The sequence below is a fragment of the Eschscholzia californica genome, unplaced genomic scaffold (assembly GCF_041429995.1).
Source record: "Eschscholzia californica isolate CP2 unplaced genomic scaffold, dmEscCali1.0.p SCAF_2, whole genome shotgun sequence".
NCBI lineage: Eukaryota > Viridiplantae > Streptophyta > Magnoliopsida > Ranunculales > Papaveraceae > Eschscholzia > Eschscholzia californica.
The window spans coordinates 59,451,928-59,477,469 of NW_028238309.1; the positions used below are offsets into that span (position 1 = coordinate 59,451,928).

At 37.5% G+C, this 25,542-nt stretch overlaps 5 protein-coding genes across 8 annotated transcripts; all 5 read right to left on the minus strand.

Annotated features, from left to right (window-relative positions):
- Positions 1 to 184: 184 nt before the first annotated feature.
- Positions 185 to 3,936, minus strand: BSH (transcription regulatory protein SNF5, putative (BSH)). 2 transcript variants are annotated; one of them, XM_086661602.1, is made up of 11 exons: positions 3,477 to 3,936; positions 3,232 to 3,320; positions 2,140 to 2,234; positions 1,819 to 1,890; positions 1,673 to 1,720; positions 1,506 to 1,589; positions 1,132 to 1,170; positions 949 to 1,031; positions 703 to 765; positions 518 to 613; positions 185 to 423 (listed from the first exon to the last, which is right to left on the minus strand). In XM_086661602.1, exons 1-11 carry the CDS (start codon positions 3,527 to 3,529, stop codon positions 363 to 365), a joined length of 783 nt encoding a protein of 260 aa, XP_086517728.1. In that variant the 5' UTR covers positions 3,530 to 3,936; the 3' UTR covers positions 185 to 362. The 2 variants fall into 2 exon arrangements, with proteins under 2 accessions (XP_086517728.1, XP_086517729.1); XM_086661603.1 differs by lacking the exon at positions 185 to 423 and having other exon boundaries at positions 514 to 613; positions 3,477 to 3,829.
- Positions 3,937 to 9,332: 5,396 nt separating this feature from the next.
- Positions 9,333 to 10,685, minus strand: LOC147559710 (auxin-responsive protein IAA31-like). The gene is made up of 4 exons (XM_086661610.1): positions 10,458 to 10,685; positions 10,100 to 10,308; positions 9,915 to 10,008; positions 9,333 to 9,836 (listed from the first exon to the last, which is right to left on the minus strand). The coding sequence occupies exons 1-4, from the start codon at positions 10,613 to 10,615 to the stop codon at positions 9,782 to 9,784; spliced, it is 516 nt and encodes a 171-aa protein (XP_086517736.1). The 5' UTR covers positions 10,616 to 10,685; the 3' UTR covers positions 9,333 to 9,781.
- A 2,047-nt stretch (positions 10,686 to 12,732) lies between these two features.
- On the minus strand, positions 12,733 to 15,821 carry LOC147559711 (putative pentatricopeptide repeat-containing protein At3g01580). The gene has a single exon (XM_086661604.1). The coding sequence runs from the start codon at positions 15,656 to 15,658 to the stop codon at positions 13,367 to 13,369; it is 2,292 nt and encodes a 763-aa protein (XP_086517730.1). The 5' UTR covers positions 15,659 to 15,821; the 3' UTR covers positions 12,733 to 13,366.
- Positions 15,822 to 15,842: 21 nt separating this feature from the next.
- LOC147559712 (SNF7 family protein) lies at positions 15,843 to 20,946 on the minus strand. Of its 3 annotated transcripts, XM_086661608.1 has the most exons (9): positions 20,897 to 20,946; positions 19,001 to 19,170; positions 18,714 to 18,773; positions 18,292 to 18,459; positions 17,628 to 17,810; positions 17,314 to 17,444; positions 16,824 to 16,992; positions 16,503 to 16,632; positions 15,843 to 16,301 (listed from the first exon to the last, which is right to left on the minus strand). In XM_086661608.1, exons 4-9 carry the CDS (start codon positions 18,451 to 18,453, stop codon positions 16,045 to 16,047), a joined length of 1,032 nt encoding a protein of 343 aa, XP_086517734.1. In that variant the 5' UTR covers positions 18,454 to 18,459; positions 18,714 to 18,773; positions 19,001 to 19,170; positions 20,897 to 20,946; the 3' UTR covers positions 15,843 to 16,044. The 3 variants fall into 3 exon arrangements, with proteins under 3 accessions (XP_086517734.1, XP_086517733.1, XP_086517735.1); XM_086661607.1 differs by lacking the exon at positions 20,897 to 20,946 and having other exon boundaries at positions 19,001 to 19,552; XM_086661609.1 differs by lacking the exon at positions 20,897 to 20,946 and having other exon boundaries at positions 18,714 to 18,816; positions 18,867 to 19,465.
- A 252-nt stretch (positions 20,947 to 21,198) lies between these two features.
- LOC147559713 (uncharacterized) lies at positions 21,199 to 24,794 on the minus strand. Its single transcript, XM_086661605.1, has 2 exons — positions 23,840 to 24,794; positions 21,199 to 23,061 (listed from the first exon to the last, which is right to left on the minus strand). The coding sequence occupies exons 1-2, from the start codon at positions 23,897 to 23,899 to the stop codon at positions 21,514 to 21,516; spliced, it is 1,608 nt and encodes a 535-aa protein (XP_086517731.1). The 5' UTR covers positions 23,900 to 24,794; the 3' UTR covers positions 21,199 to 21,513.
- Between the last annotated feature and the right edge of the window lie 748 nt (positions 24,795 to 25,542).

Genomic DNA, 25,542 nt, shown 5'->3' on the forward strand with positions numbered 1-25,542 from the left:
AGCCTGTCAGACCCCGAAAACACCCCAGACGGCTAGTATTTTTGGGTTTTGACAATTTAACCCCCAAACGACTAGTTTTGTCTGGACACCCCAAAGGTTTCCCAATCGCACTATTGTATTCTACATGATTCACATTCTGTCTCCCTTCCCATTTAAAGTTTATGCTTAGATGATGACACAAAAATGAAATATGAACAAAAATAGGGTAACAATAAAGACAAGAGAGCAGCATTTTTACGATTTACATTTGTGAATTCTGCAAGTTACTCTAAGTGAATCGAATATAAGACAACATACAGTTTGATAACCTTTTGGAACTAACTATCTTACCTGGCTATAAGAAACATGAGCCTGAGAGTTAATTAGCTGCTTGTATAGTTTGTTAGATAAACATCATCCTTGTCGTTAAACCTCTTCTTCATTCTACAAAACGCACAATAAGATGCATATATAATTACTTCATAAATCATAATAGCTTAGATGGTTTTGTTTTGATCATATATGCATATTTACTTACCGAGCATTTCGCTCTTCTCTTGCATCAAGAGCTTCTGCCTCTTCAGCTGATAGAAGGTCAACTATGGGTTCGTATAAATCCCACTCCTTCCTTCTCCTGATTTCGAGGAATTGCAAGTTGCAGTCACAGATAGAAACTAATTGATGATTAAGCAAAATCTAATGGGTTTTAAGACGCCTTCTTACCGGACAACGCTTGATTTTCCACCGAATAACTTTACCAAGTCCAAGGCAGCACCACCTGCTTTGCTGCAGCAGGACAAAATAGCATCTGAGTTACTACAAAAGATCCAACCTTTTGTCTTTTTTGTCTTTTTTTAAGGTTTTTTAGGCTTTCAAGTTTTAAGCTTATAATCGTGTAGTATAATCACATTTATACCCGGTTATACTCGGAAGCAATTTCAATGAATCCCAGAGCCAATAAAAACAAACCTGGCGGAGGCATAGTCAGACCCTCGGCGACCTTTCTTGCTTATTCTGGTTTCTCGTGCAGAGGCCACACTTTGGATTGCAATCTGCAACATCAATTCATCAGAGGAGAAAAGAGAAAGATATATCTTACAAATATTGCAAGGTGTGAGCAGTTAACTGAGCAGGTAATTGACGAGCTTTTACCTCATAAAGCTGTTCCCTAATTGCAACTGCAACTACTGGCTGCACATTACCAAGTTACCGAAGTAAGTCACATTAAAGTAATTAGATATCATTCACCAAAAATCCATATATGAGATGTTAGAAGAACATAACAGATATAGCCATATAGGGAATATCCGGCTTCAGTTGAATATAATCTGCATTTGGAATGTCAAATGGATAGATTACTAACTTAAAAAAGAGATTACCAAATGTCAAGGCTTTGATATCTTAGAGAAAAGCATTCTTTTTGCAAAAAAGAAAACAATTATTACATCAATCAAGCTCTTCCAAGAACTCTTGTCCATAGTTTACTTTGAGATAAACGAAAAAAGGAATGAACAAGTAATGCTTACCCCAACTTCAGGATCTTTAATATCCAGGTCGTTGCAGAAAGTTCTTGCAAATTCTTCTGGATCACTGTCAAAGTTGTTCAAATCCTGGAAAATATGGAAAGATTAATTTTTCAACGTTCAATAATTGTTAAACGCTACCCGTAAGAAGGATATTGAAGAAGACTTACCCACAAAAACTGATCCCTTATGATCGTATTATTTACACGAAGATCGAGCTGAAACAAGCAAACAATTGCTAAATTTCTGCTAAGTCAAGTTAAAGGCATGTACACAGCGAAAAAAGTAGAATGAGAAGTTCATAAACGAGGCAGACCTTGATAGTCACAATCTTCTCACCAGTATACATGTCTTGACCTTCAAAGGATCGGAACTCTGTGAGCTGTGACTGGTGACATATCAAAAAGCAACGAATAAAATTTCTAAATGGAGGTGGAACTGCCAGCACTAAAGGAAATGGACTTGGCAATTTCCCAGATTGACTAAAACAAATATATACTGGAATGATAGAGTTCGCATTCAAATGCAATCTTTGTGATTTAATATGGAAGCGTTCACAACCTTTTGGACATATAACAAAGTGTGTCTATAATAAGCTACCCCAAGTATGAAGCTCCAGAGCCATGAACAAACTTACTTGGATTGACTGCGCAATCTGTGTAATGAACGCTGGCGGGAGTTTCAGATCCTTCACTGTCCTTTTTGCAAACACAACCACCTCAGAATCGGGATCTTTTAAAACACATAAACATTTGTTTAGTGCCAAAAACGACGGACAACTATAACTCAGACAAATAAAACATATTTCAAGACATAGAAACATTTTATCGATGCCTAACAGGAGTATAAACTATAGTATATCAGGCAAATTGAACATTGACAACCCAATAAACTGATATTTCCACGTAAAGATTAGGTACTGTGAGAAGTTCACAAAGGTTTCTATCAGTTAGTATATAATGGAATTGATGCATCTAAAATTAAGATTGTTCGAACTATATCCTTCAAGCTGAACTAAGTTGTTAAACTAAGACTCGGCTCGGAATCGACTTCGAGACTTGGTCAGGATCACTTCGGGCTATCCCCTGGCAAGAATGAAGTTTTGGTTTCGGTTCCGGTGGGAATTTCAGTAGGCATGGAAATGGAAATAATTTGGTCATTTCGACCGAAATAGTTCGAAATTTATTTCCTTAACAATGCATCGATAAGAGAAACTTAGTTAAATTCCGGAAGGCATGGAAATGGAAATATTTTCGGTCGACCGAATATTTCAAAATTTAATCCCTTGTCCCCGAGCCCGACCGAGTCCGGAGTTATTCGGCTGAGTTGGCCGAGTCAAACTGCTTAGGAGCTGAAAACAGAATATCTTTGTAACGTGTACACTACTTTTCAGTGTATTTCCGTGTTATAGTAGGATACTTGGTTACTCTTTCTCGTATAATTGAAGCTACTACACTGGGTATAACATCAAACACCAAACAGGATCACAGTTCCGAAGATCCGAAGCAAATACATTCTTCATTCCAAGATGAAAATATGAATGATTAAACAAGATTTGGGTCATCCCATTATAGCTTCATCCTTGATTAATTCATCCCCTTTTCTCAAAAAAACTACATAAATAAATCTAACCAACCAAAGTTCATCCCTAAAACTTGAATGGATCAATTTACCTAAATAAGTAACAAAAAAATAAAGCCTTTAGTGAGAGAACGAGAAGTGCATATACCAGTAGGGTTCCATGTGAAAGCATCTCTGAAACGGTTCCCATCGATCTCAATATCCAAACGAATTGGAACTAAATTTTCAGAAGTTGGGCTGTAAATTAAAACATATAAAAACAGTTAAATTGTCATTCAAACGGAAATTATAATGGTTTTAGGGTGGAAAATAGAAATCAATAAGCCTTTAAGCGCGAAAGAATTTCTTGAAACCCTAAATAGATTAAGGAGGAGTAGGGAAGAAAGAACTTACAGTCTGAACTTAATGGGTAGTGGTTTAGAAGGAGTTCCCGCCACATATTTCATGATTTGATTTTCTGTTTTTCTTTTCCCCCTTTCAGGATTTTCTTCCCATCCGCTAGGGTTTTATACTTACTTTATGTGTGAGAAACAAAAAAACGAGCCAAGAAGTAGTTCTCAACCCAGATGCTATGCCCCCCACCAGTCCCGATTGAATTTCGGCAGCCTGATGTGTCGTGTCGGGATCTAGAGAGAGAAAGTGAAACATTTAGAACTCTCTACATCCGACACGCCAGCCCGTTAGGATTCGACCAGAATTCGTATTGGATAGTGTCTTTTTCGGTTCTAATAAGATGGTTTTGTTAGTTGAACCTACAATTTTGGTAAGAGAATTCTATATGTACACAGTACACCAAATCGGGTACATGATCATGATGCACCCGTGCGCGGCATCCATCTTACTTGGGTGTCTTGAAGCACACGAAGATTTTACCAAGACCACAAAAGGATAATGGCTCAATGGTCCACAAACATTAAGGATCATGACTAAAAACTCTACTCCATTACTAAAATGACCATTTAGTCCAGAAATATATGGAATAAAGTCGTAAGTAACACAAAAATGACTATAGCAAAGTACAGTCAATAGAACAAACAAGATATGGAGAAGAGTTAATTTTATTAATAACAATGGAAGAAACAAACAACTGACTTCACACACTTCTTTGCTTACGACTGACTTGTAGCAACATATTTATACTACTTTTATTAGTGCCATAACTATCTCCTAAAAATTCTGAAAAGCTAGGACTCATAACAAACTTATTGACTAATTCAAATCCTAGATTCGTGGAAGACTTGATCAATAAGGCCATATTAGTATGACTTAGTAAGCTGCACTACTTGTAACACCCCCCCTTAGTGCAAACTTACGATGACTAACGCCAAGAGCATCCCGGAAGACTTCAAACTTAGTTCGTGGAAGAGCTTTAGTAAATATGTCAGCAACTTGGTCATTTGTATCAATTTTCTGTAATACAATTTCTTGATTTAACACCTTTTCACGAACAAAGTGATGATGAACCTCAATGTGTTTTGTCCGAGCATGAAACACGGGGTTACCAGCTAGCTTGATTGCACTTTCATTATCACAACTTATAGGAACTGGATAATTAATAATAACCCCAATATCTTGAAGTAAACGCTTAAGCCAAATACATTCTTGTGTTGTCATGGTGGCTGCAACATATTCGGCTTCTGTACTTGAAAGAGAGATGGTTTGTTGCTTCTTACTGCACCAAGAAACTGCAGCAGAACCAATATTAAAGCAATATCCTGTGGTTGAACGTCGATCTATAACATCACCAGCCCAATCAGCATCTGTGTAACCATGTAAAGAGAAACATATCTTTGATTTATATAAAAGACCAAACTGCAATGTACTCTTTACGTAACGAAGAATCCGCTTTGCTGCTATTAGATGACCAACACATGGGTTTTCCATGAATTGAGATACAATTCCAACAGAGTATGCTAAGTCAGGTCTTGTAATAGTCAAATAAAACAGACTACCTACAAGTTGACGATATTTTGTTGCATCGTCTAGTAGTTTTCCTTCATTTTTATGTAACTTGAGTTGCGGTTCCATTGGTGTGGTGATTGGTGTTGAATCTGCCATGCCAACGCGACTCAACAACCTTGTAGCATAAGATTCCTGAGAAATAAAATATCCATCTGTTTTAACAATTTCCAAACCAAGAAAGGAATGGACCTCTCCTAGGTTCTTCATTTCAAATCGAATAGATAAATCGTCTTGGAGACGTGAAATTTCATCCTTGTTGTCACCGGTGATAATCATATCGTCGACATAAAGAAGAAGTATAATACACATGGATGAATTACTCTTCACAAATAAACTCGGATCTGAACTTGAGGAACGAAAACCACAAAACGATAAATATTGTGCAATTTTACCATACCAGGCGCGTGGAGCTTGCTTAAGACCGTACAAAGCTTTCTTAAGTCTGCACACATGATCAGGATGCTTATGCGAAACAAAACCTTGGGGCTGCTCCATAAAAATTTCACGATCCAACTCACCGTATAGGAATGCGTTCTTTACATCAAGTTGCCACATATTCCAACTGTTAGATGCTGCCATTGAAATAACAGTCCGAACTGTCACCATCTTTGCAACGGGGCTGAATGTTTCTTCATAGTCCAACCCATGTTGTTGTGAAAAACCGCGTGCAACCAAACGAGCTTTGTGTTTGTCGATTGTCCCATCTGCCTTCTTCTTTAACTTGTAAACCCACTTACAAGATACTAACTCAACATCTTTTGGCCTTGATACTAATTCCCATGTATCATTCTTATGAAGAGCTTCGATTACTTCAATCATAGCAGCTTCCCATTCAACTATCCCTTGAGCTTCTTTGTAACATCTCGGTTCATCTTCACATGTTAATCCCATCAAGAAACATGATGTTACCGAAGAATAGTTCAGTTGAACCTCATAATCATTTAGATAATCAGGTTGTCTTCTTTCCCTTGTTGGTCTTTGATTAGGGGGTGCTTCTTGCTGAATTGGTGCTTCAAATAAAGAACTCGTCCTCCTTAACTCTTCACAATTTGTGTTGCTCGAAAAAGGCTCAAGATTGGTCGAATTGCTTCTCATATGGACAGCAGGATAATACGTTGATACCTCATCAAAGATCACATTACGAGAAGTAATTGACTGTTTTGTTTCAGGATCCATACACCTCCAACCTTTTCGACGAAGATCATATCCAACAAAAATGCACTTTCGAGCCTTTGGATCAAGTTTAGTTCGGTCACATTTGTGTATATGAACATAACATATTGATCCGAACACTCGAAAGTTACTTACATTTGGTTTAATATCATAAAGTATTTCAAAGGGAGATAATTCCTTACCTGGCCATGAGGGCAATCTGTTGATAACATAACATGCACATTGAGTAGCTTCTGCCCATAATTCCCTTGGGAGGTTCTTGTCGTGTAGCCAAGAGAGACAAACAGCAGTGAGATGGGCTAATTTTCGTTCCGCCACACCATTTTGTTGTGGCGTATCCGGGCATGTCATTTGCCGTTGAATTCCATGTGACTCACAGTATGAAAAGAAATCATTAGCCATGTATTCACCTCCATTATCAGTTCGCAAACACTTGATGTTATAGCCAAAATCTCTCTCCACTTGCATCTTGAACTGGATGAATTGAGGAAGAGCTTCACTTTTCTGTTTTAGAAAATAGACCCACGTAAAGTGTGAAAAATCATCTACTATAACCATCACATATTGAAAACCTCTATAGCTTGGTGTTTTTGTAGGACCCATCAAATCTGAATGAACTAACTGAAATAAGGAAGAAGCACGATTCGCCGATTTCGGAAAAGGGAGTCGATGGGATTTCCCGTATTGGCAGCCAGCACATATTGCATTTATATTCATATCTTTAAAGAGAGGAACACCATCAAGTAGATTCTTTGTAGAGATCTGTTGTAGCAACTGATAGCCAATGTGGCCTAACCGAGCATGCCAAATTGAAGGACTAGTACCCTGACTTGTCTTTCGAATATATTCTTCACTTGCAGCTAAAACATATAAAGAATTCTTTCTTTTTCCTGTAAAAAGAACATCTGCAGTAGCATATGAACAATTCGCAAGAATCTTTACATCACCAGGACCAAACAAAACATATTTACCTGTATCAGTTATCTGAGAAACTGAGGCAAGATTCTTCTTTAAACCAGGGACATGATAAACATCCTTGAGAGCAATACCTTCATCACTGACATGACTCCCTTCAACATTGAGATTAACGTTTCCTTCTTTCATTACAGGATGTAATGAATTATCGGCTGTCACAATAACTCGTTTTCCTGTATGTGGACGCACATCTGAGAGTAAGCTAACATCTCCAGTTGAATGATGTGAGCAACCTGAATCACATATCCATTCACTTTTGTAATCTATAAAGTCAGCCACATCTTTATTTGTGTCGGTCGATTGCACAATAGACGCTACATTGTCAACATCAATAGTCTCAATGGAGAAACATTGTTCCCATTCTGGTTCGTCGGATACTTTAGGATCATTTATTAAATTTGCTTCCTCATTATCAAGTTGAATCTGACAATTCTTCTTTATGTGACCTGATTTGCCACATCTGGAGCATGTCACTTTTACTCGACAGTCACGCCTGAAATGTCCCAACTTTCCACATCTATAACAGGTTTTGCTGCTACCATCATCTTCACCTCTAAATAGCTTGCCATCATTTGTGTAACGCTTTGAAGAATGATCAATTTTTTTTTGATCTCTTGTGTAGAGAAGATCATCCACCTGTGGCTGGGGTTTGTTGGTCATCTGCTTCATCAAGGCTTCCTGATTGGTGAGTAAATTTTCTAGCTCAACGATTGAAGGTTGGTTTACCCACCCTTGCACTGAAGAAATAAATGGCATAAACTCTTTCCGTAGACCACGAATTAGATATCGACGCTGACGTGCATCGCTGATGGGTTCCTCCATATCCAGTTCTGAAATTTCATAACACAAATTTTTCATTTTTAAAAAATACTCTGAAATCGAAAGGTTACCTTGAACCATTGCAGCAAGTTCATTCTCTAAAAATTGTAGTCGCATCGTGTTCTTTTGAGTGAACAACCGTTCAAGTGTCTCCCACATTTGTTTTGGTGAATTCAAATCACGAACATGTTCAATGCATTCCTTACTAATCGAAGTTCGCAAAGCAAATAAAGCTTTGCCACATTTAATCTTCCATTTTCGTCGTAGATCCGCATTTTGTGGGGTGTCTTCTGGAATTACCGAATCAGCACCAGAGATAAGCTCCCACAAGTCTTGCCCTTGTAAATAAGCTTCCATACATAACCTCCAATAGTTGTAGTTGTTCCCGACCAATTTGTCAACAGCAGCTTGAGAAGAACCATTCCCACCATTCATCTTGAGAGGCTAAATGACTCTTTCACCAACTAATAATAAGAACTATATTCACTGAGTAATAAACTCAAACACCTTATCAGCAACCTTGCTCTGGTACCATAACACAAAAATGACTATAGCAAAGTACAGTCAATAGAACAAACAAGATATGGAGAAGAGTTAATTTTATTAATAACAATGGAAGAAACAAACAACTGACTTCACACACTTCTTTGCTTACGACTGACTTGTAGCAACATATTTATACTACTTTTATTAGTGCCATAACTATCTCCTAAAAATTCTGAAAAGCTAGGACTCATAACAAACTTATTGACTAATTCAAATCCTAGATTCGTGGAAGACTTGATCAATAAGGCCATATTAGTATGACTTAGTAAGCTGCACTACTTGTAACAGTAAGACACTCCCATAATGGAAAAAAGGCCATCATAAGATTGGATTTTTTTCTCATTTAATTGTTTCATTGGGCTTTTGGGGTATTTATAATCTACATTTTGGAATTCTTTTGCCATCTTATCTATGAATCTGTAAAGTCACATTTATCTATCACCCTGTAACTCTAACTCGAGATCACTTTTTTTCTTGTCGAAATGACTACATAACTTTTGATCAACCAAGAATATACATGGATACAAGTTACATTGAGATGGTATAAATGTTTGTCCAATAGTCGTACGCATACAACCATAATTTTATACACATTGTGTATAAAATTTTGTAGATAAACTACTTCTACTGGGACTTAAATATAAGACCTCAAAAATTTAAGAGAGGTGCAAACACTAGACCAAAAACTCATTGTGCGAATTCTTTACTTAGTGTCGTTTGGCAACATAATTATTTAAATAGAAATGTCACAAAATTAGTTTGATTCCGCATTACTTGGATTACTTGAAATCAAATTTTGATTTATGGTTATTACACGGAATCCAGGATTAACTTCACAAAATTAATAAAATATGAAGCTTATATGTCACATCTTGTTTCCAGCGTATGAAAAAGTTTGTGCACAACCCAACTCTAAACGGTCCCATAAAGAAAAGGGTATGTTATAAATCCTGATTCTCTATCTGGGACTCATCTCTTCTTCGTGATCTGTCTCATATTTCAATACTGGATATTAAAATGTGAGTGTATTTATTTGTACATTGTATTATTTAACGAGTTTAGTTTCTAGTCATAGTATACTCCATTAGAGTTGGGTGGTACCATATGTCTCTGCACTGTAGACGAAGACTAATTCGAATCTTACTGTGTCAAAAAAATTAATCTTCTCCGAACTGATTTCTTTCTGCACCACAAGAAAGAGAGATTGATTCATTGCAACCGAATTAACAAAGGTGTGAGCTTGTGATCTTCAATCTCTTCACACTAGTCAAGAACAAACTGAAAAAAAAAAATCCACAATCAAGCAAATTAGTAATAAGTAGTTTACGGGGAAAGAATCGATTGTGAAGAACTTACTTCCAAGGAACATCTCCAACCATCATCCAGTCTCCTTCTTTGTCTTCATAGGTCAAGACATTATCATATTGTACTTGATTATCAGCGTCCGGATCTATAATCATATAATTCATAAGATTAACAACATTTTGTTACACATTATTCATTATTGTTGGTATGTTCAAAGAAAAAGTATAATAGCTTACAGAGAAGGGTAGTTTTGAACATATGAGAGAGAGTTTGAATGAGATCATCATAACTGTGGATAGTAAAGAGATCAAGTTTCCTCCCAATTGGAAATCCTTTCATGTAAACCTTCACAAACAAGGTTGGTGGATTCTCATTCCTCTTGTTGTTTCTTTTGTTTGTAAATGTATTTCTCATTAGGGGTTTAATCGGCGGCCAAACAGAACCCCTATTTTAAATACAAATACAAAGAAAACATAGATTAGTATCGCCAACAACCCTTAGTTGGAACAGTAAGATGTTTAGTCTTCCACCCTAGAAGTCAAGGGTTCGAGACATGCTGACAATGCACAAAAAGAAACATAGATTAAAATTTACCTTGAGTTGTAATGTGGGGAGGAAGAAGAAGATGAGATGCTCAATCCTAAGCTAAGATCAGTGTTCATGAAGTCTCTGTTGGAAGATGATGAAGAGACATAAGGATAGCAGCTAGTACTATCAATTGAAGAGGAGGAAGAAGATGAGTCTGAGCCCATTGTGTGCTGCTTTGATTACCTGTAAGAGTTAGAGAGAAAAGAAGGCCGCCAAATTTGTGTTTAAATAGAGATCAAGAGAGAGAAAGAGAAAGAAGTGGGGGGATGATCTTCAAAAGACTAGTTGGGTTTGGATTGTCGTGTGGGTGGCCGACATTGTCACGTAGCTGTGGACGGCATTGGCGCCACCCTAAACGTCCCCCCACGGATTGGAATCTATTACCTAAGGGACTTTTGATTTCATTTATTATTTCTACCAAACCTACTCTATCTACTAAATTAAACACACATTCTCTCTTTTGGACATCTTTTGGCCTAGAATTTGGGAGGCAAGAGGGAAATATAATTTAGGACTTTTTCTCGGATAACTTCAAATTATGATTCTTTTTTACACGTAATTCATTTAGTGAAAAAACTAAGATAGCTATCTCAGATGGATCTAAATTGTGTAATTTTTACTCTTAAACATCAGAGAGCATTAAACTGGTTATTCTATCATGATTGTTGTATAAGATGCTTACTAACTACGTTACATTTCTTTAGTTATTATAGACTGACAATTCATAATATTTAATTTAGTATTTAGAGGTCCCTTCCTCTTTGAGAAAATTGTGTGGTTTGATGGGACACGGTGCGACAGAACCATTCACACCCCCTCAAACATGTCCTTACTATAGTCACATTCACACCCACGCTTAGGGGTGGGAAAAAGGCCCGTGAGTCCGGATCCGCCCGCGAACCGCCCGAGTCCGATGTGACCGTGGGAGCCCGGTGTCCGAGACGGACACTACCCGACCGGACCGGCAAATTTAGTCGGACGGACACGGACAAGAGGCTCTAACCGGCATTCCGCCCGAGTCCGACCGATAAGCCCGACCGGTTGATATTTTCGACTTACTTAGACATTTTAATCATATATAGGTAGTTATAATCAATTAATATAGTTAACATTTAGACTACGCACTTACACGTGTATGCGAATCAATTGATATAGTTAACATTTAGATTACATACTTACACATATATGCATGGAAATACTAAGTTTACAATGTGGGATTATGTTTTATCGACATTGCTTGGGTGAAATCTTAATAAATATCTTTTATAGGCATTCAAGTAAAAAATGAAACATTGTGCCCGAGTCCGACCGGTCCGGTACCCGGATTGCCCGGCAATTTAGGCGGACATGGACGGGTAATGGACAACGAAATTTTGTCAAGTAACCGCCCGATTTGTCCGGATGTCCGAACGGACAAATCGAGAATTTGTCCATTCTGCCCGGACCGGAAGAGTAAGTGACCGTGGACTACCCGTTCGGTCCGTTTCCCACCCCTACCCACGCCACGCTTCATCTTGTCCTACCTTAACTAGTGACATTATATCATCCGCATTCTTTTAGCTTTTAGATAATAGATAGCCTCTAATGAATTCCGTTAAGATATTTACGATGTGCAATCGTTTTCTATGGGCTAGGAAAACATTGAATGATAGGATAATATAGGCCTTGAGATCTTTAACACACACCCTATGGAAATGCAAACAATAAATCTAAACTAATAGGACCACTTCTCCATTCACAAATGTTTCAAATTGACTAACACTCACACCCTCAGTCACCCCTCACCCATTTGACATACTTATCACTCAAACCATATATGTTGCTATCAGAGTATTATTCTTTTCACCCGCTTTCAACCATAGTTGTACAATTTGTCGTTTGTCGTTTCTATTGCTATAACTATAAACAACAATCAATACTATACTTTATCTTTTCTGTTGTTTCATCGTCCAGTTGGAGGTGATAGTATTCCTATTATGGATATAGTAGAGCGAGCTGTCGGTGGTCACAGTGACCCATTGGTACATGCGTGCCCTAGACGCGGTGTTGGGACCAAATTTTAGCCGATCCTCTCCTTGTGGGATCAAGTTGTGATTTGGTCCTGCTAAGGTTTCCCTACTTGTAAAGGACCAGACAAAGATGTAGAAGGGTTGAAATCAGTTCTAACTAAACACAGAGATTGGGTTGTAGGGCCAGTGTGTCTTTTGAAGTGGAGACACTCAACTTTAACCAAAAGCATTTAAGTTCTCATATCTTCCTCATACAAGACCAAACAACTCTCTTTTTCTTTCTTTCTACTCTTTCTCCTTTTTCTTATTGTTCTTTCTATTTCTTTTCCGAACAATTAACATTGTCATTACATAACCACTTGATATGCATTAAAAAAAAACTCCCCTAGATTTAGACTAATTATAGTTTTCGAACAAATCTTTTCGTACACCTCTCTCGACAATTCGTCATTGGGCTGAGCGGGTACCCGCCTGATTCGCCCGGCTACCCTAACAGCCAAGCACCTAATCTACCCAACTCGCCCGAGCCTGATGCAAGTCTACTCGTGGGCGCCCATACCTGCCCGATTTCCCGCCCTAGTGAAACTGATAGAGGCAATTGTATTACAGACCTTTTTTGTTAAATCGGCCACTTTCTTCATACTCTCCCCCTAAAATTTGCCTCGAGGGAGGCGCCTTTAACAGTTCCCTTTAGCCTATGTTTTTCATCTCAAACCTGTCATTTTACAGTTCACAGTTTCCTATTGGCCAAAAGATCAGAAGCTGAGTCTAAGCTACCGAAGGAGCCCGGATTCAGGTCCGCCACGTTCAGATAAACTTTTTTGGGTTCCCACCTATCTTGGCGAACCTGAACTAGATAACTCCATTGTTGCGAAATCCATCAGATGGTAAGTTCATGAGAATCGACTACATTTTGAACATTGCTAGTTCATCTCCAATAAGATCATCATTCAAGGAAAAGCTTACATCTGGCAGATACCCTTCATCTTTCATATCCAAAACCAAGCAATCAAGAATCTCTTGGATCTCATCAGCATCTATACCTGCCCGATCTCTCGCATGAAAAACTCGAACACAAGAACCCACCTGAATCCAGCTATTTCCTGGTTTCTTCGTCAATCCCTTCTCTTTTATCATTGCTCTAATTCTTGATGAATCTCTCCATCTCCCAATAGAAGCATAGATATTAGATAAAAGAACATGATAACCTGGATCTTCTGGATTTTTCGCGAATATTTGCATCCCTACAAGCTCAGCTAACTCAACCTTGTTATGAACTCTACATGCTCCTAGTAAGCTACCTAAAACATCAATCTCTGGTTCCACAGGCATCTTTTTAACAAATTCCCATGCATCATCAAGCTTCCCTGATCTACCAAGAAGGTCCACCATGCATGAGTAGTGTTCCATGTCTGGCAAAATTCCATAATCATTCATCATGGAATTGTAATAGAACCAACCTCTATCAATTAGACCTCCATGAGTACAAGCCGATAAAAGCGCTATAAAAGTTACCTTATCGGGTCTTGTTCTAGTTTCTTTCATTCGTCTGAAAAACGAAAACGCTTGTTCCCAATGTCCATGGATCCCATTTGCAGCAATAACTGTGTTATATGTTACAATATCTCTGTCTACCATATGATTGAAAACTTTAGTTCCGAATTCAAGGTATCCACATTTACAGTACATGTCAATGAGGGCATTACCTACCGAAACCATAGATATAAGATCAGCTCTAGTTGCAAAGCCATGAATCTCCTTTCCTAGTCTCGGTATCCCCCATCTGGTGCATAATGGAAGAATACTCAGTATGGTTATCGAATTCGGTTTTAGTTTAGATTCTCCAATTCTTCGTAGGACTCTAAATGCTGAATCAATTTCTCCATTCAGACTATACCCAACAATCATTGAGTTCCATATAGTTATATCCTCACTTGACATGATCTCGAAGATAAATCCTGCTTCTGACATAGATCCACAGTGAGCGTACATATCGATCAATGCACTCCCAACAAATATATCAGATTCAAACCCATTTCTTATAACATAATTGTGCAACTCTTTACCCTGTTTTAACAGTTTGAGGTTGGAAAGTCCGGGAAGAATGCTGGCTACTGTGACTGCATTGGTTCTTATACCTGAGTTCTTCATCTCAATAAACACTTCTAACCCCTCAGAGTATTCACAATTCTGTGAGTGACCGGCAATTAAAGTACTCCACGAAACGACATCTTTGCATACCATCCTGTAAAATACACGGCGAGCTTCGTGAGTATCCCCACATTTCGAGTACATATCTATTAGAGCATTTGAGACAAATAAATCTCCCTCGAAACCACTCCCCACAGCACAAGCATGGAAACCCATCCCTTGTAGTTGAGCTCCTAATCTACCACAGGCCGGGAGAACCGTTGCCACAATCACTGAGTCCGGCCTTAATCCTTCCAATCTCATTCTTCTAAAAAGACACAACGCTTCGTACCAATCCCCATTTTGTACAGACCCAGATATCATGGCACTCCATGAAACCAAATCTCTACTAGGCATTCTTTCAAACACTTCCCGGGCTTCGTCTAAGCTGCCACACTTAGCAAACATATCAATCAATGCACACTTAACAAAAACATTAGGTTCTATTTTCTCATCGAATTGAATCGAATCTCTGATCCTTCTCCCTTCTTCAAGATCAGATAATCCAGAACAAGCCTTTAGAACAAGTGGGTAAGTAAAATTATCAGGTTTTATGTTAGCTCTGATCATTGAGTCATAGAATTTAATTGCTTCTGAGTACTCACTAACATGAATTAAACCTCTAAGAATTGCGTTATAAGCGAAATTATTTTTCTGGGTTAAGTGATTGAACACTAATAAAGCTTCTTGAAAACAATCAAAGTTAACATAAAGATTCACCAACTGAGAACCAAGGACTACATTGGTGTAGAAGAAACCATTAACAAGCAAAAACCCATGGATTTTTCTAATTTGAAGAACACTTGGGGGTGATTTTAAAAGACTAAACAGGTGAGGGAAGAGATCTGTTTGCTTCGAAAAACTCTGTTTAGAATCTTGGTGGGTAAAATTGACATGGGAAGTTTGAAAGTTACAATTTTTAAATTTGAAAAGTTGATTGGGGAAGATTGTTGAAGAAATTGGTGTGAGGAAAGCAATTTGTACTTGTCTGGCTATGACTGGTTTCATAGCCGAGATTAGAGCTTCAAGAACAGTTGAGAAAATGTTAGTTTGGTGTAAGCAACCAGAAGGAACAAATAGAGTGCCGTATGAGACTTGAGAGAGAGAGGTGTAAACAGAGTGTAATACATTGAGGTGGGGCAAGTAAGTTAGCTGAAACCTGAAGCTTGAAACTATTCCAAGAATCCAAAGCTTTGTGAAAGAATGAGTATGGGATTCTAAACTGAGAAAAATCGTTCATTACAAGCAAAAAGGAAATGTTTGTTTATACAAAATGGCTTCCGATCGATCATATTTCGACCAAACCAAACAATACAGTTAGGTATTACAACGAGAGACCTCAGCTAATAAGGTTTTTTCTTACAAGATACAGAAGAGAGAGAGATTTATAAAAACTAAGCTGTCTCAAGCAGCTTGAGATTCGACAACTTATTGCTCAACGATTCAGCAGATTCTTCAGCTATCTTTGCACCAGCTTCTACCTTTTGATGTAGCGATGTCTCTTTGATTTCTACTGTCGATGCAACATTGGCCGCAGGAGGACTAGATATCTGAGTCTCTGTAGCTGCTGCTTCTTCAAGTTCCAGTTCCAACTTCAAGAACTCTTCTTCAAAATCTTCTTCTATATCTGTGCATTGAATTGGAGATGATACTGCAAAAATTTCGACAAACAGAGAAAGCTAAAGTTAGAACTGGTCATGTTTTTCGGGGATAACATAAATAAGCAAGTTAATTCGACTATAGAACTCCTCCCAAGGATTTAAACTTGACAATTGAATTAACAATAGGTAACTGAATCATGGGAGTATGATAGTTTGATGAACAAGGACTGCTGCAAAATAACAAAATTTACCTAAAACTTCCTCCACTTGCTTCTGTGAAGCAACAGTCTCGTCAAGCTCCTGTAAGCAAGTATGTACTTCTTCTGCACTAATTCCATTATCTTGAATTGCCCGAGAACCAATTTTGATTGCTTCAAAAACCTGGTTTAAGCAACATAACTGAATAAGCAAAAATCCAAGAAAGATGAAGTTGATGAGACACTGAGACCCCTGAAAATAAGATACATCTGCAAAGCCTACTGCCTAATAAGTGAAGTGAGTTCGGGGTTCACGAATGTCAGGACTTGCCTTGTTGAGGTTAAGCAGATACTATAAGCTTCTAGTTAACTTACCTTCTTTGTGGACTCAGCATTTGAAATGATGTTGAGAACTTCTTCAACTCGGTTCAATAATGATGTGCACTTTTCTCTGCTATCAGATGTGACTTTTAATTGTCTTACATGCCTGAGAGCTACCTGTTTGTTGCCACACTTGATGAAATTTAATGCAGATTTTCTTGACCTGTAGAAAGAAAATACAAAGATAAATTGATACATTTCCAATCCTCCTGCAACATACAAATACACGAATACGATTATTTTATTTTGATTTCCATCTTTTGCTACGAAAGGACACGATTTATGAGACACACCATATAATTACTATATTCAGTGCAATTTTTGCATTACGAATGGTAATTGGATCCCAAAAGTTATGGTTAGGCCATTTCATGGGATTTAACATCCTTCACCCAAGCTTTGAGACAAACACAAGTTCATTACTCACGAAGCGGAAAATAGCATAGATAAGAAAACATCAAGTGATCAAGGGTAAAAGTTATACATCTCATAACGCTGATCAATCACTTCAAGTTGTTCATGAAGCTTCTCCTTCGTCCAAATCAAGTGTAGAACATCATAGTCAAGACTTGAGATAGCAGGAACAACTCCTTTGGCAAGAGAAATCTTGACACCCTATAAACAACTAATTTTAACACATCTTACTAATAATGCCGAAAAGGAAGAATAAAATAGTGAATACTGAATGAAAATTTTGAAATGAAACCATCTTTAGTAGATAAGCAAGTACTTGTAAATCAGATAGGGAAAACAGAACTCTTTTAAGCTTTGAACAATCAGCTTTTGAATAAGCACTACCTCGATAAAATCTGTTTTACTGGTTGAGAGGTATCGGGCTTCTCCAGTTCTTGATAAGTGACCCAAAATTGCAGAGGCTTCACGGTTTCCACCACACATTCTCTGGAGCTCTTTCATTGTAATAATGCAAAAGGATGTCCAATGGCTTTCCGATAAAAGTTTGACAACTTCAGCAGCTTTTTCCTATCAATTTAAACAAACTCTAATGAATCTGTAATAATATGCCAATAAATGTATCAGCTTGACTGAGTTATACCGGAAAAAGAACAATTCCTTGCCTTTTCATTATCCATGATTAAGAAAATGGAGTCCGACCGTTAAACATGAGAATAATTTGATCGGAAGCCATATATTCGTCAAGCACGGGCTAGGGGCCCCTACCCACCATTTGACTAATCCTACCAAAAAGATTTTAAACACCATAAAATGCAGACACAATATGTTTATAGGTACTTTTCATTTTTATTTCAAACTCCTCATTAAGATACAACGGGTAGTGAGTCCAACATTCAAGCAGATGCCTCAACCACATAATTGGTAGAGCGATTTAACACCCTCTTGGCAGTCCAGATTAACCTTTTAAATATAGCAAGTATGCAATAACAAATAAACTAAAACTAGAAGATCGGTTTGGGAAGAAGAAGCATGGGAGTCAAAAGAGTACCTGAAGCGGTGTACTTAGGATAAGCCAATCTTCAATTACTTCTTCTGGAGATGATCTGGAAACACCAATCAAACCTACAACCCTTTTAAACAATTGGGATAGGCGTCCAGTAGTTGGATCCGCGAGATCCCTATCTCGTAAGATTTCACCTGTATTATACATTTCAATCTGACAAAAAATAGGGAAGAAATGAGAAGTAAACATCGGTAAATGATTTTACCATCAGAGGAATAAACGCGACAACTATCCTACAGCAGGACTAGTTTGAGAAGAGTAGGTGACTTGGGCTGAAGTACACATATAACATATAACGAGTACAGAAACGACATCGGGCACAATCAAACAAGGCAGAACAAGACAACAAAATCATAAGAATAGCACATTAGCAAGAAACTGTATCGAAAAGGTTCGGAGTAGCTCACCAGTACATGATCAATACATAAAGGCGTCAAGCCCCCTCTACTGAACCAGTTGTTCTTTACCTACAAAGAGTATAAACAAAAAGCGTAACAACAAAAGGTCAATCTTCATTTTGATCCAATATTATACAGAAAGAAGTATCAAACCCCAAATGCCCAAACAACAAAGAAAGTCACAGAGTTCAATGTTTCCACAAAAATCTTAGCTTTTTCAACAAATTGATCAAAATCAGAAATGGGTAACCTAATTCACTAACAAATAAACTTAAAAAATACATGAAATTCCAAACCTCTGATGCCCTAACGATGAACACGCCAAGATGTCGGGCTACTTTTAAAATCAAATCTTTCCAGAACAAGAATTTGGGTTCCCAATCGGATCGTTGTCCACTAAACGCCTTAAATCGAGCAGTGGCAACAATTTCATCGTCCCAATCGGGTACTTCCTGCCTTATGAATTCTGAAACCGAGGAATTCATGAGTAAGTAAACCCCTATTAATTAAACTAATTGAAAGATTTAAAAATGGGGATAATTTTCCCGCGGAATATTGGGTATAGAATTCTCCAGAAATGGATGACAAGCAGTAGTAGTAGTAGAGATTTCTGAGGTTTGTGAAGTCAAATTTCCCGCTAATTAACGGTCAATTACCAGCCCTAAGGCCAAACGAAAACCCTAAGGCTAAATAAGGCCTAATGAAGATTGAACTAAATGATGAGGGTAATAGTGTAATTTGAGGTCACATAATTTAGAAGTGTCAACCGAATTATTGTGCAACCGGATTTATGGATACCAACCGTGATAGACATCCCGGCACGGATTCCACGGAACCCGACCGAAACCTGGCGGGGTGACGTGTCGGGACGTGATTTAGAGAGAGAAAGTTAGAAAATTTCTCTCTCTAAATCACGTCCCGACACGTCACCCCGCCGGGTTTCGGTCGGGTTCCGAGAAGAGCATCATTTTCGTATGGAGAGATAACTAACCATTACCAAGGGAGGATTTTTTATCATTTCTTAGTGATAATGGAAGGTCATAGTCTTATCGTCCAAATGGTTTCCTAATTTGAAACTATTAAGATTCAATTAGATATGAAATTCTTCTGATGAATTTGTCTGATACGATGATTTGATTTTTCTTTTTTTAATTTTGAGCGTTAGAATTTTGTCCAATTTGAAAATAAAATTTAGTTTGGTTGATGATTGTAGAATAACCGTGGTTGGTGGTGATTTAGTTGGAGCTGCTCCTAGTTATGATGATGGTCCTTGCACTATTGTAGATCCAGTTACAAAACTAAAACTAAATTGCAGGAGCTAATAAATCAAGCCCATAAATCTTCATCCTTCGATTAAACACAACATAAAACTAGATACAACTTTCAACTATGCCCAACTACACAATGAAAAAAAAATGGTTTGGCTCTATTTATTATTTGGCTTATTTCCAACAATCCATTGCCTCTAAGAAATTGGTTTTCTTTCCTGGAAAACAGTACTAGTTCAAATTCCAATCCAGTTCCAAAATTTTGAACACCCATCACTTGTATATCCCGTGAACTTCCTTTTTCTTTAATGTAGATATCTTCCGACAGGGTCAAATCTTCAACTGTGGAAGCTTGAAAGGAGAATTAAAAAAAAATAGTAAGGAGTATTATCGAGAATAGGTACGGGGTATTGTCCTTGGCGAAGGCACCACAAGCCTACCCAAAAGGCCTCGGTACTTACTAAGCTTGAGCTTACACATATAGCCCAGTCTCTGGACACTCTTGTGAGCAATGTGGGACTATTACAGTAATGGAACGGAAAATGTTGACGGAGAAGATTTACTCGGGATGTTGATGGGGTTTTTCTAGAAATGAAAAGAAGCACGGAGGTCCGAAATTGAACATGGATGAGATCATAGATGAGTGGAAGACTTTTTACTTTGCTGGGCATGAAACCACATCCAATTTGCTAACATGGACTGTTTACTTGTTGAGCTTAAACCAGGATTGACAAGAAAGACTCAGGAAAGAGGTCTTAAATGAAATTGGGATGGAAACTCCTGATGGGGAAATGTTGAACAAACTGAAATTGGTAAGACAATCATATCTATGCTATTGTTCGTTTTTTTTGCACGAGTCAGATCTGAAATCCGCCAATTACCTCGTTTTGCAACCAGAATTCGGCCTTCCAATAGTACTCAGACCTTTGAATGTCTAAGGCGGATTCTTCTGCCCGTCGTCGCCCTCCACCTCTTATAAAGCATAAGATAGAAACATAAATATGCTTAAATGTTTTTCAATCTTATGCATAAATATACTCGGTTATTATCTTCCTTAAGATATGAAATTTTCCTTTAGACGACTACATTTCAGTTCAGACGAAACTATATTACATTTGAACTTCTAAATGCCGAAAATAGTGAGGGGTTTCAACAAGAATAGTTGATAAGCTCCAAATAACTTACTGCATTGGCATGAAAATTACCTTAATAGATTAAAAAAAAAATTAATGACAATCATAATTCCATAATTTTAACACAATATACAATCCTCGTATCAACCGAAAACCATCAAACAAATTAATAAACACTGACCTGATTAAAGCACCAAACAACACAAACAATACCTAAAAACAAAAATAATGAATAGAAATGAAACAACATTCCAAGTTCTTATCTTCTTCTATATACACACATTTGTTGTCCCAAGAGACATCGAGGCAGAAACAACATTACCAACATATAATATAACAAATACACGACAAAGAAACCTATTAAGTAAACTTAAGTTGAAAACAAGATTTTTGAAGTTGTTCTTTTTTTTACTTTTGAATCGTCTTAACATCAGAAGATATGGTTTTTGAGCTTGGAGATTTACCTATGATTGCTTTCTTCACCTTCACTATAGATTGTTTCACTTTTGACATGATGTTGCTTGATTGCTTTTGAGTTGGTTTAGCTTGAATTTCTTCTTTAGGCCCGTCCCCTTCTGTCTTTGTGTCAGTAAGATCCTTGACGGACTCAAGATTTGGAACGTCGGAGTTCGCATTTTCCTCAAGTACCTCTGCTGTTTTCTCTAACTTATCTGCCAGAGTTTCATGGGTGTTTTTTGCGTTCTCCTCTGATACTAACTCCTTGGGTTCTCCAATAGGTTCGCTCGCGGTAGTCGTAGTACTCTTGACACCGTTCGTGTTTTCATCAACATCTTTATCATCGATGGTCTCAACTGAAGTCTTTATATCATCTTTAATACACTCCTCTTTATTCTCTTCCGGCACCAATTCAACATCTCTCGACGTTTTCTCCCCCTCAAAAGACTCTTGAGTAACTTCTGTTGCACCAATGGAATCACTTGCTTCCTCAGTCTTGATAGCAGTTTCAGATTGTTTCACTTCCTCAACTTTCACATCCTCTTGCTCAATACCTTCTTGAAGTTTCACATTTTTTTCTTCCTGTTCTTCAACCTCCTCCTTCACCAAATCACTCAAATTCTCAAGTTTCGCATTATTCTCTTCGATATCTTGCTTAACCTCTTCCACGTCAACAGTACCCGCCTCGGTCAATTTCTCCCCCACGTCAATCACATCCTCAGCTTTGGTACTTGCTGGTTGTTCCACTTCCTCAACCTTTCCCAAATCACTATCGGGTGTGCTTATAATAACTTCAGGAAGATCGGATACTTCTCCACTTCCAACCTCAGATTGAGCTTCCGGTTCGGTAGCATTAGTTTTATCGGAATTCTCAGATGCAACGAGCACTTGATCTTTACCAATTGGTTCCTCGTTTGAGGACACCGTATCCTCCAGAGTCTTACCTTCATCTTTTGAAATGTCAAGCTCTGTGCTTTCTTTAGGTTCAACTACTTTAGATTTTACCTCAACTACTTCAGTAACTTCAGGTTGTTCACATGTTTTCTCCTCCACGTCTGCACCGGATTCTGCTTGTTCTATTGTTTGAGAGTCTGGTTTAAGAACTTCCGGTTCTAGAGTAGGAAGTATCACCTCCACTTTATCATCTGCGTCAACTGGTTCCACAACCTCTGGTTCTTTTCCAACCGCTTCAACTGCTGGCACCAAGGCAGTAAGGACATCTTGTTCCAAGGTTCCATCTTCGGTGACCTTTTCGGCATCTACTTCTTTTACAACGGAAACAGGAATGTCTCCATCCTTTTCAACCAGTTCAGCTACCGGTGGATCAACCAGCTGCTGATCTTCTTTCTTTTCTTCCGATTCAGTTATGGGAGCTTGTGAACTTGACAAGTCTTCAATTTGGGGCTCTCCTTCAACATCTGTTTTTCCATTTTCCCCGGGTGGACTAGCAACATCTTCTTCAACAACTTTTACAACATCATTTACTTTCTTTTCGACATGCTGCAAAAGTTCGAAAATAAACAAGCTAACCTTAAGGAGTGATCAAGAAAGCCACCAAGCAAAATTATAAAATTCATTAGAATTACACAAATATTTAATCGGAAACTAATGCTATATGTAAGGTTGAACCCATGTACTGTTATCGCGAAAGTTGATGAACTCAACATGAAGCAATCAACTTTGTTGGTCTTGCTCACAACCCTCAAACATGGCTACTTTTTTGCTTTTCTTTCTTTTCGAAAAGCGGTATATTAATGAAGGTGTCGAGAGAAGACGAAAAAAGATAGAAACAAACAAACAAGCCTCAAGAAGAGAAACAAAATCTAATTGTACATACATCTCATATTAGGGTCTTTCAAGGCAACTCCATAAAAGATGTTAGTCTCTTAGAGTCTCACAGCATAACAAACCCTTAATCTAGATGATAGTTCTATTGATATAGTAGTAATAGCTACATGATTGATAATCATTAAACATAATGTTTTCTTTCTCACTTGCTTTTTTGTTAATAGACCTAAAATTCTAATCATCATGAACCCATGAACCTAAATCAAAACTCAAGCTCTCTATATTTGTATATGTGAATCTAAATCAAAACCCAAGTTTGATTCAAAAAAATACAAAAGATATCTATATAAGAAACATAAACTTGTAGTATCTTTTATTATCAATAACCATGAAACAATAAATTCTTTATTGACATGAAACATGAGTATCAAAGCTAGGTTTAGTGTTGAAGTAAACAAAGGAAATAGAAATAAATAGAGTAGACAGATACCTCCTCAGTAGTAGTAATAGTAGTTTGATCAGGAGTGACAATAGTAGTCTCAGTAGCCATGGGTAATTGGGTTAAAAAACAGAGGTATCCCAAGACAGGGAGTTGAGATTATTTCAAGACTGGTAGATAGATTGATAAAGAGAGAGAGAGAGAGAGAGAGAGAGAGAGAGAGAGAGAGAGAGAGAGAGAGAAAGGAAGAGTGAATGAGAGAAGAAAAAGGAGAAGTGAAGAAGAACTCAGATGGGGTGGCAACTGATAACTACAAAACACAAAAGGAAAGAAGACAAGAAAGAGAAAACACTAATGTGGTGTGCTGATATGAGCTGTAATGAGTGGAAACCCATTTTAATCCCTCCCCCCCTTAAACCAACTCAGCAAGAAAAAAACACATCTTTTTTTCTCTGTTTCTTCTTTTATCTAGGATTCTTGAACACAAATTTGGCCTGGTTTGGCTTTTGGGATTAGATATTCACTCAAATGCTTCAAAAAAACAAAACCCATACTGTACAACCACCGAAAATCTAGACCGATATTAAATAAACAACCAAACGAGAGGTCTAATTTTTTCTCGCATTTTAAAACTCAAATCTAGAGAGTTGGCCCTCAAATCACAATCGTTGATTTTCGTTACACTCCGAATCGACTTTGAATCTCGGTAGACGGCTCATTTTCCTCATAAAAATGCAACTTTGCTTGGGTGTGGAGTAGATAGATACACGTGTCATTAGAGGAATCATGAATCACAGACAGGGAAATGTTGATTTTCTATGTTTACCCGATTTATTACCCTTTATTTATTGGTTTGTTTTCATTACTTATGAGAAGAAAATCAGAGAATAAAGCAATACAGATCAATACGTAGCGAAAACAAGAGATTGTCTGTGTAGTTAGGTCACTAAGACCTGCCTCAACAAAACAACAACATAATTTCATTAGCATTTAGACTAGAACGGCCGAAAAAATAGTACTTATTGATTAACATAAATTATTAGTAGTGACCAGAGTCCAATTCCGTAATGACTCATGTCTTGTCTTGAAGTAATGAATTGACTAATTAATTTTTCTTTTTCTCTCTGTGAGGTAATCTATTGTTCATTAGATATTATTTTTTTTTTAAAAGTTGTTATTTTAATACCATAAATTCGAATAAACAAATCGTTGTGTTTATAAGTAGAAGGGAAGTTAACTAGATGATAATTGATTTTTGCCAACCAAGGAACAGGTAGATAATCTCATTAAAAAAAAAAGGAACAGGTCGATAAGAACAGGTAGCTAGATCATTAGATAAACATCATACTATATGATTTTCAAATTAATATTATAGGAAACAAATAGTAACTACATTCTAAAATAAATTTATGAATGATAGAAAGGGAAATGATAGAGTGCCCAACAATTTTGCCCATTAAAAGCGATCCCTACCGTAGTCAAACTTTGAAAAAACCTTATCTTTTAATGATTCCACATCAGCTGGGCATTTTAATGGGCTAAAAACTGAGCACTCTAGCATCTCCCGATAGAAAAAGAAAGAAAGATATATGGGCCTGAATCCCACTTGTGGAACAGTAGTGAGGAAAGAGATATTAGAGAGTTGGAAAGTGAGGGGGGTGTAAAGTGTGAGTCTTGTTGGGGAAGAAAAGCTGGTAAAAGAATGAGGTTTGTTAAAAGGGTCTATAGGATGCCATGTTATGTGTCTGACCCTA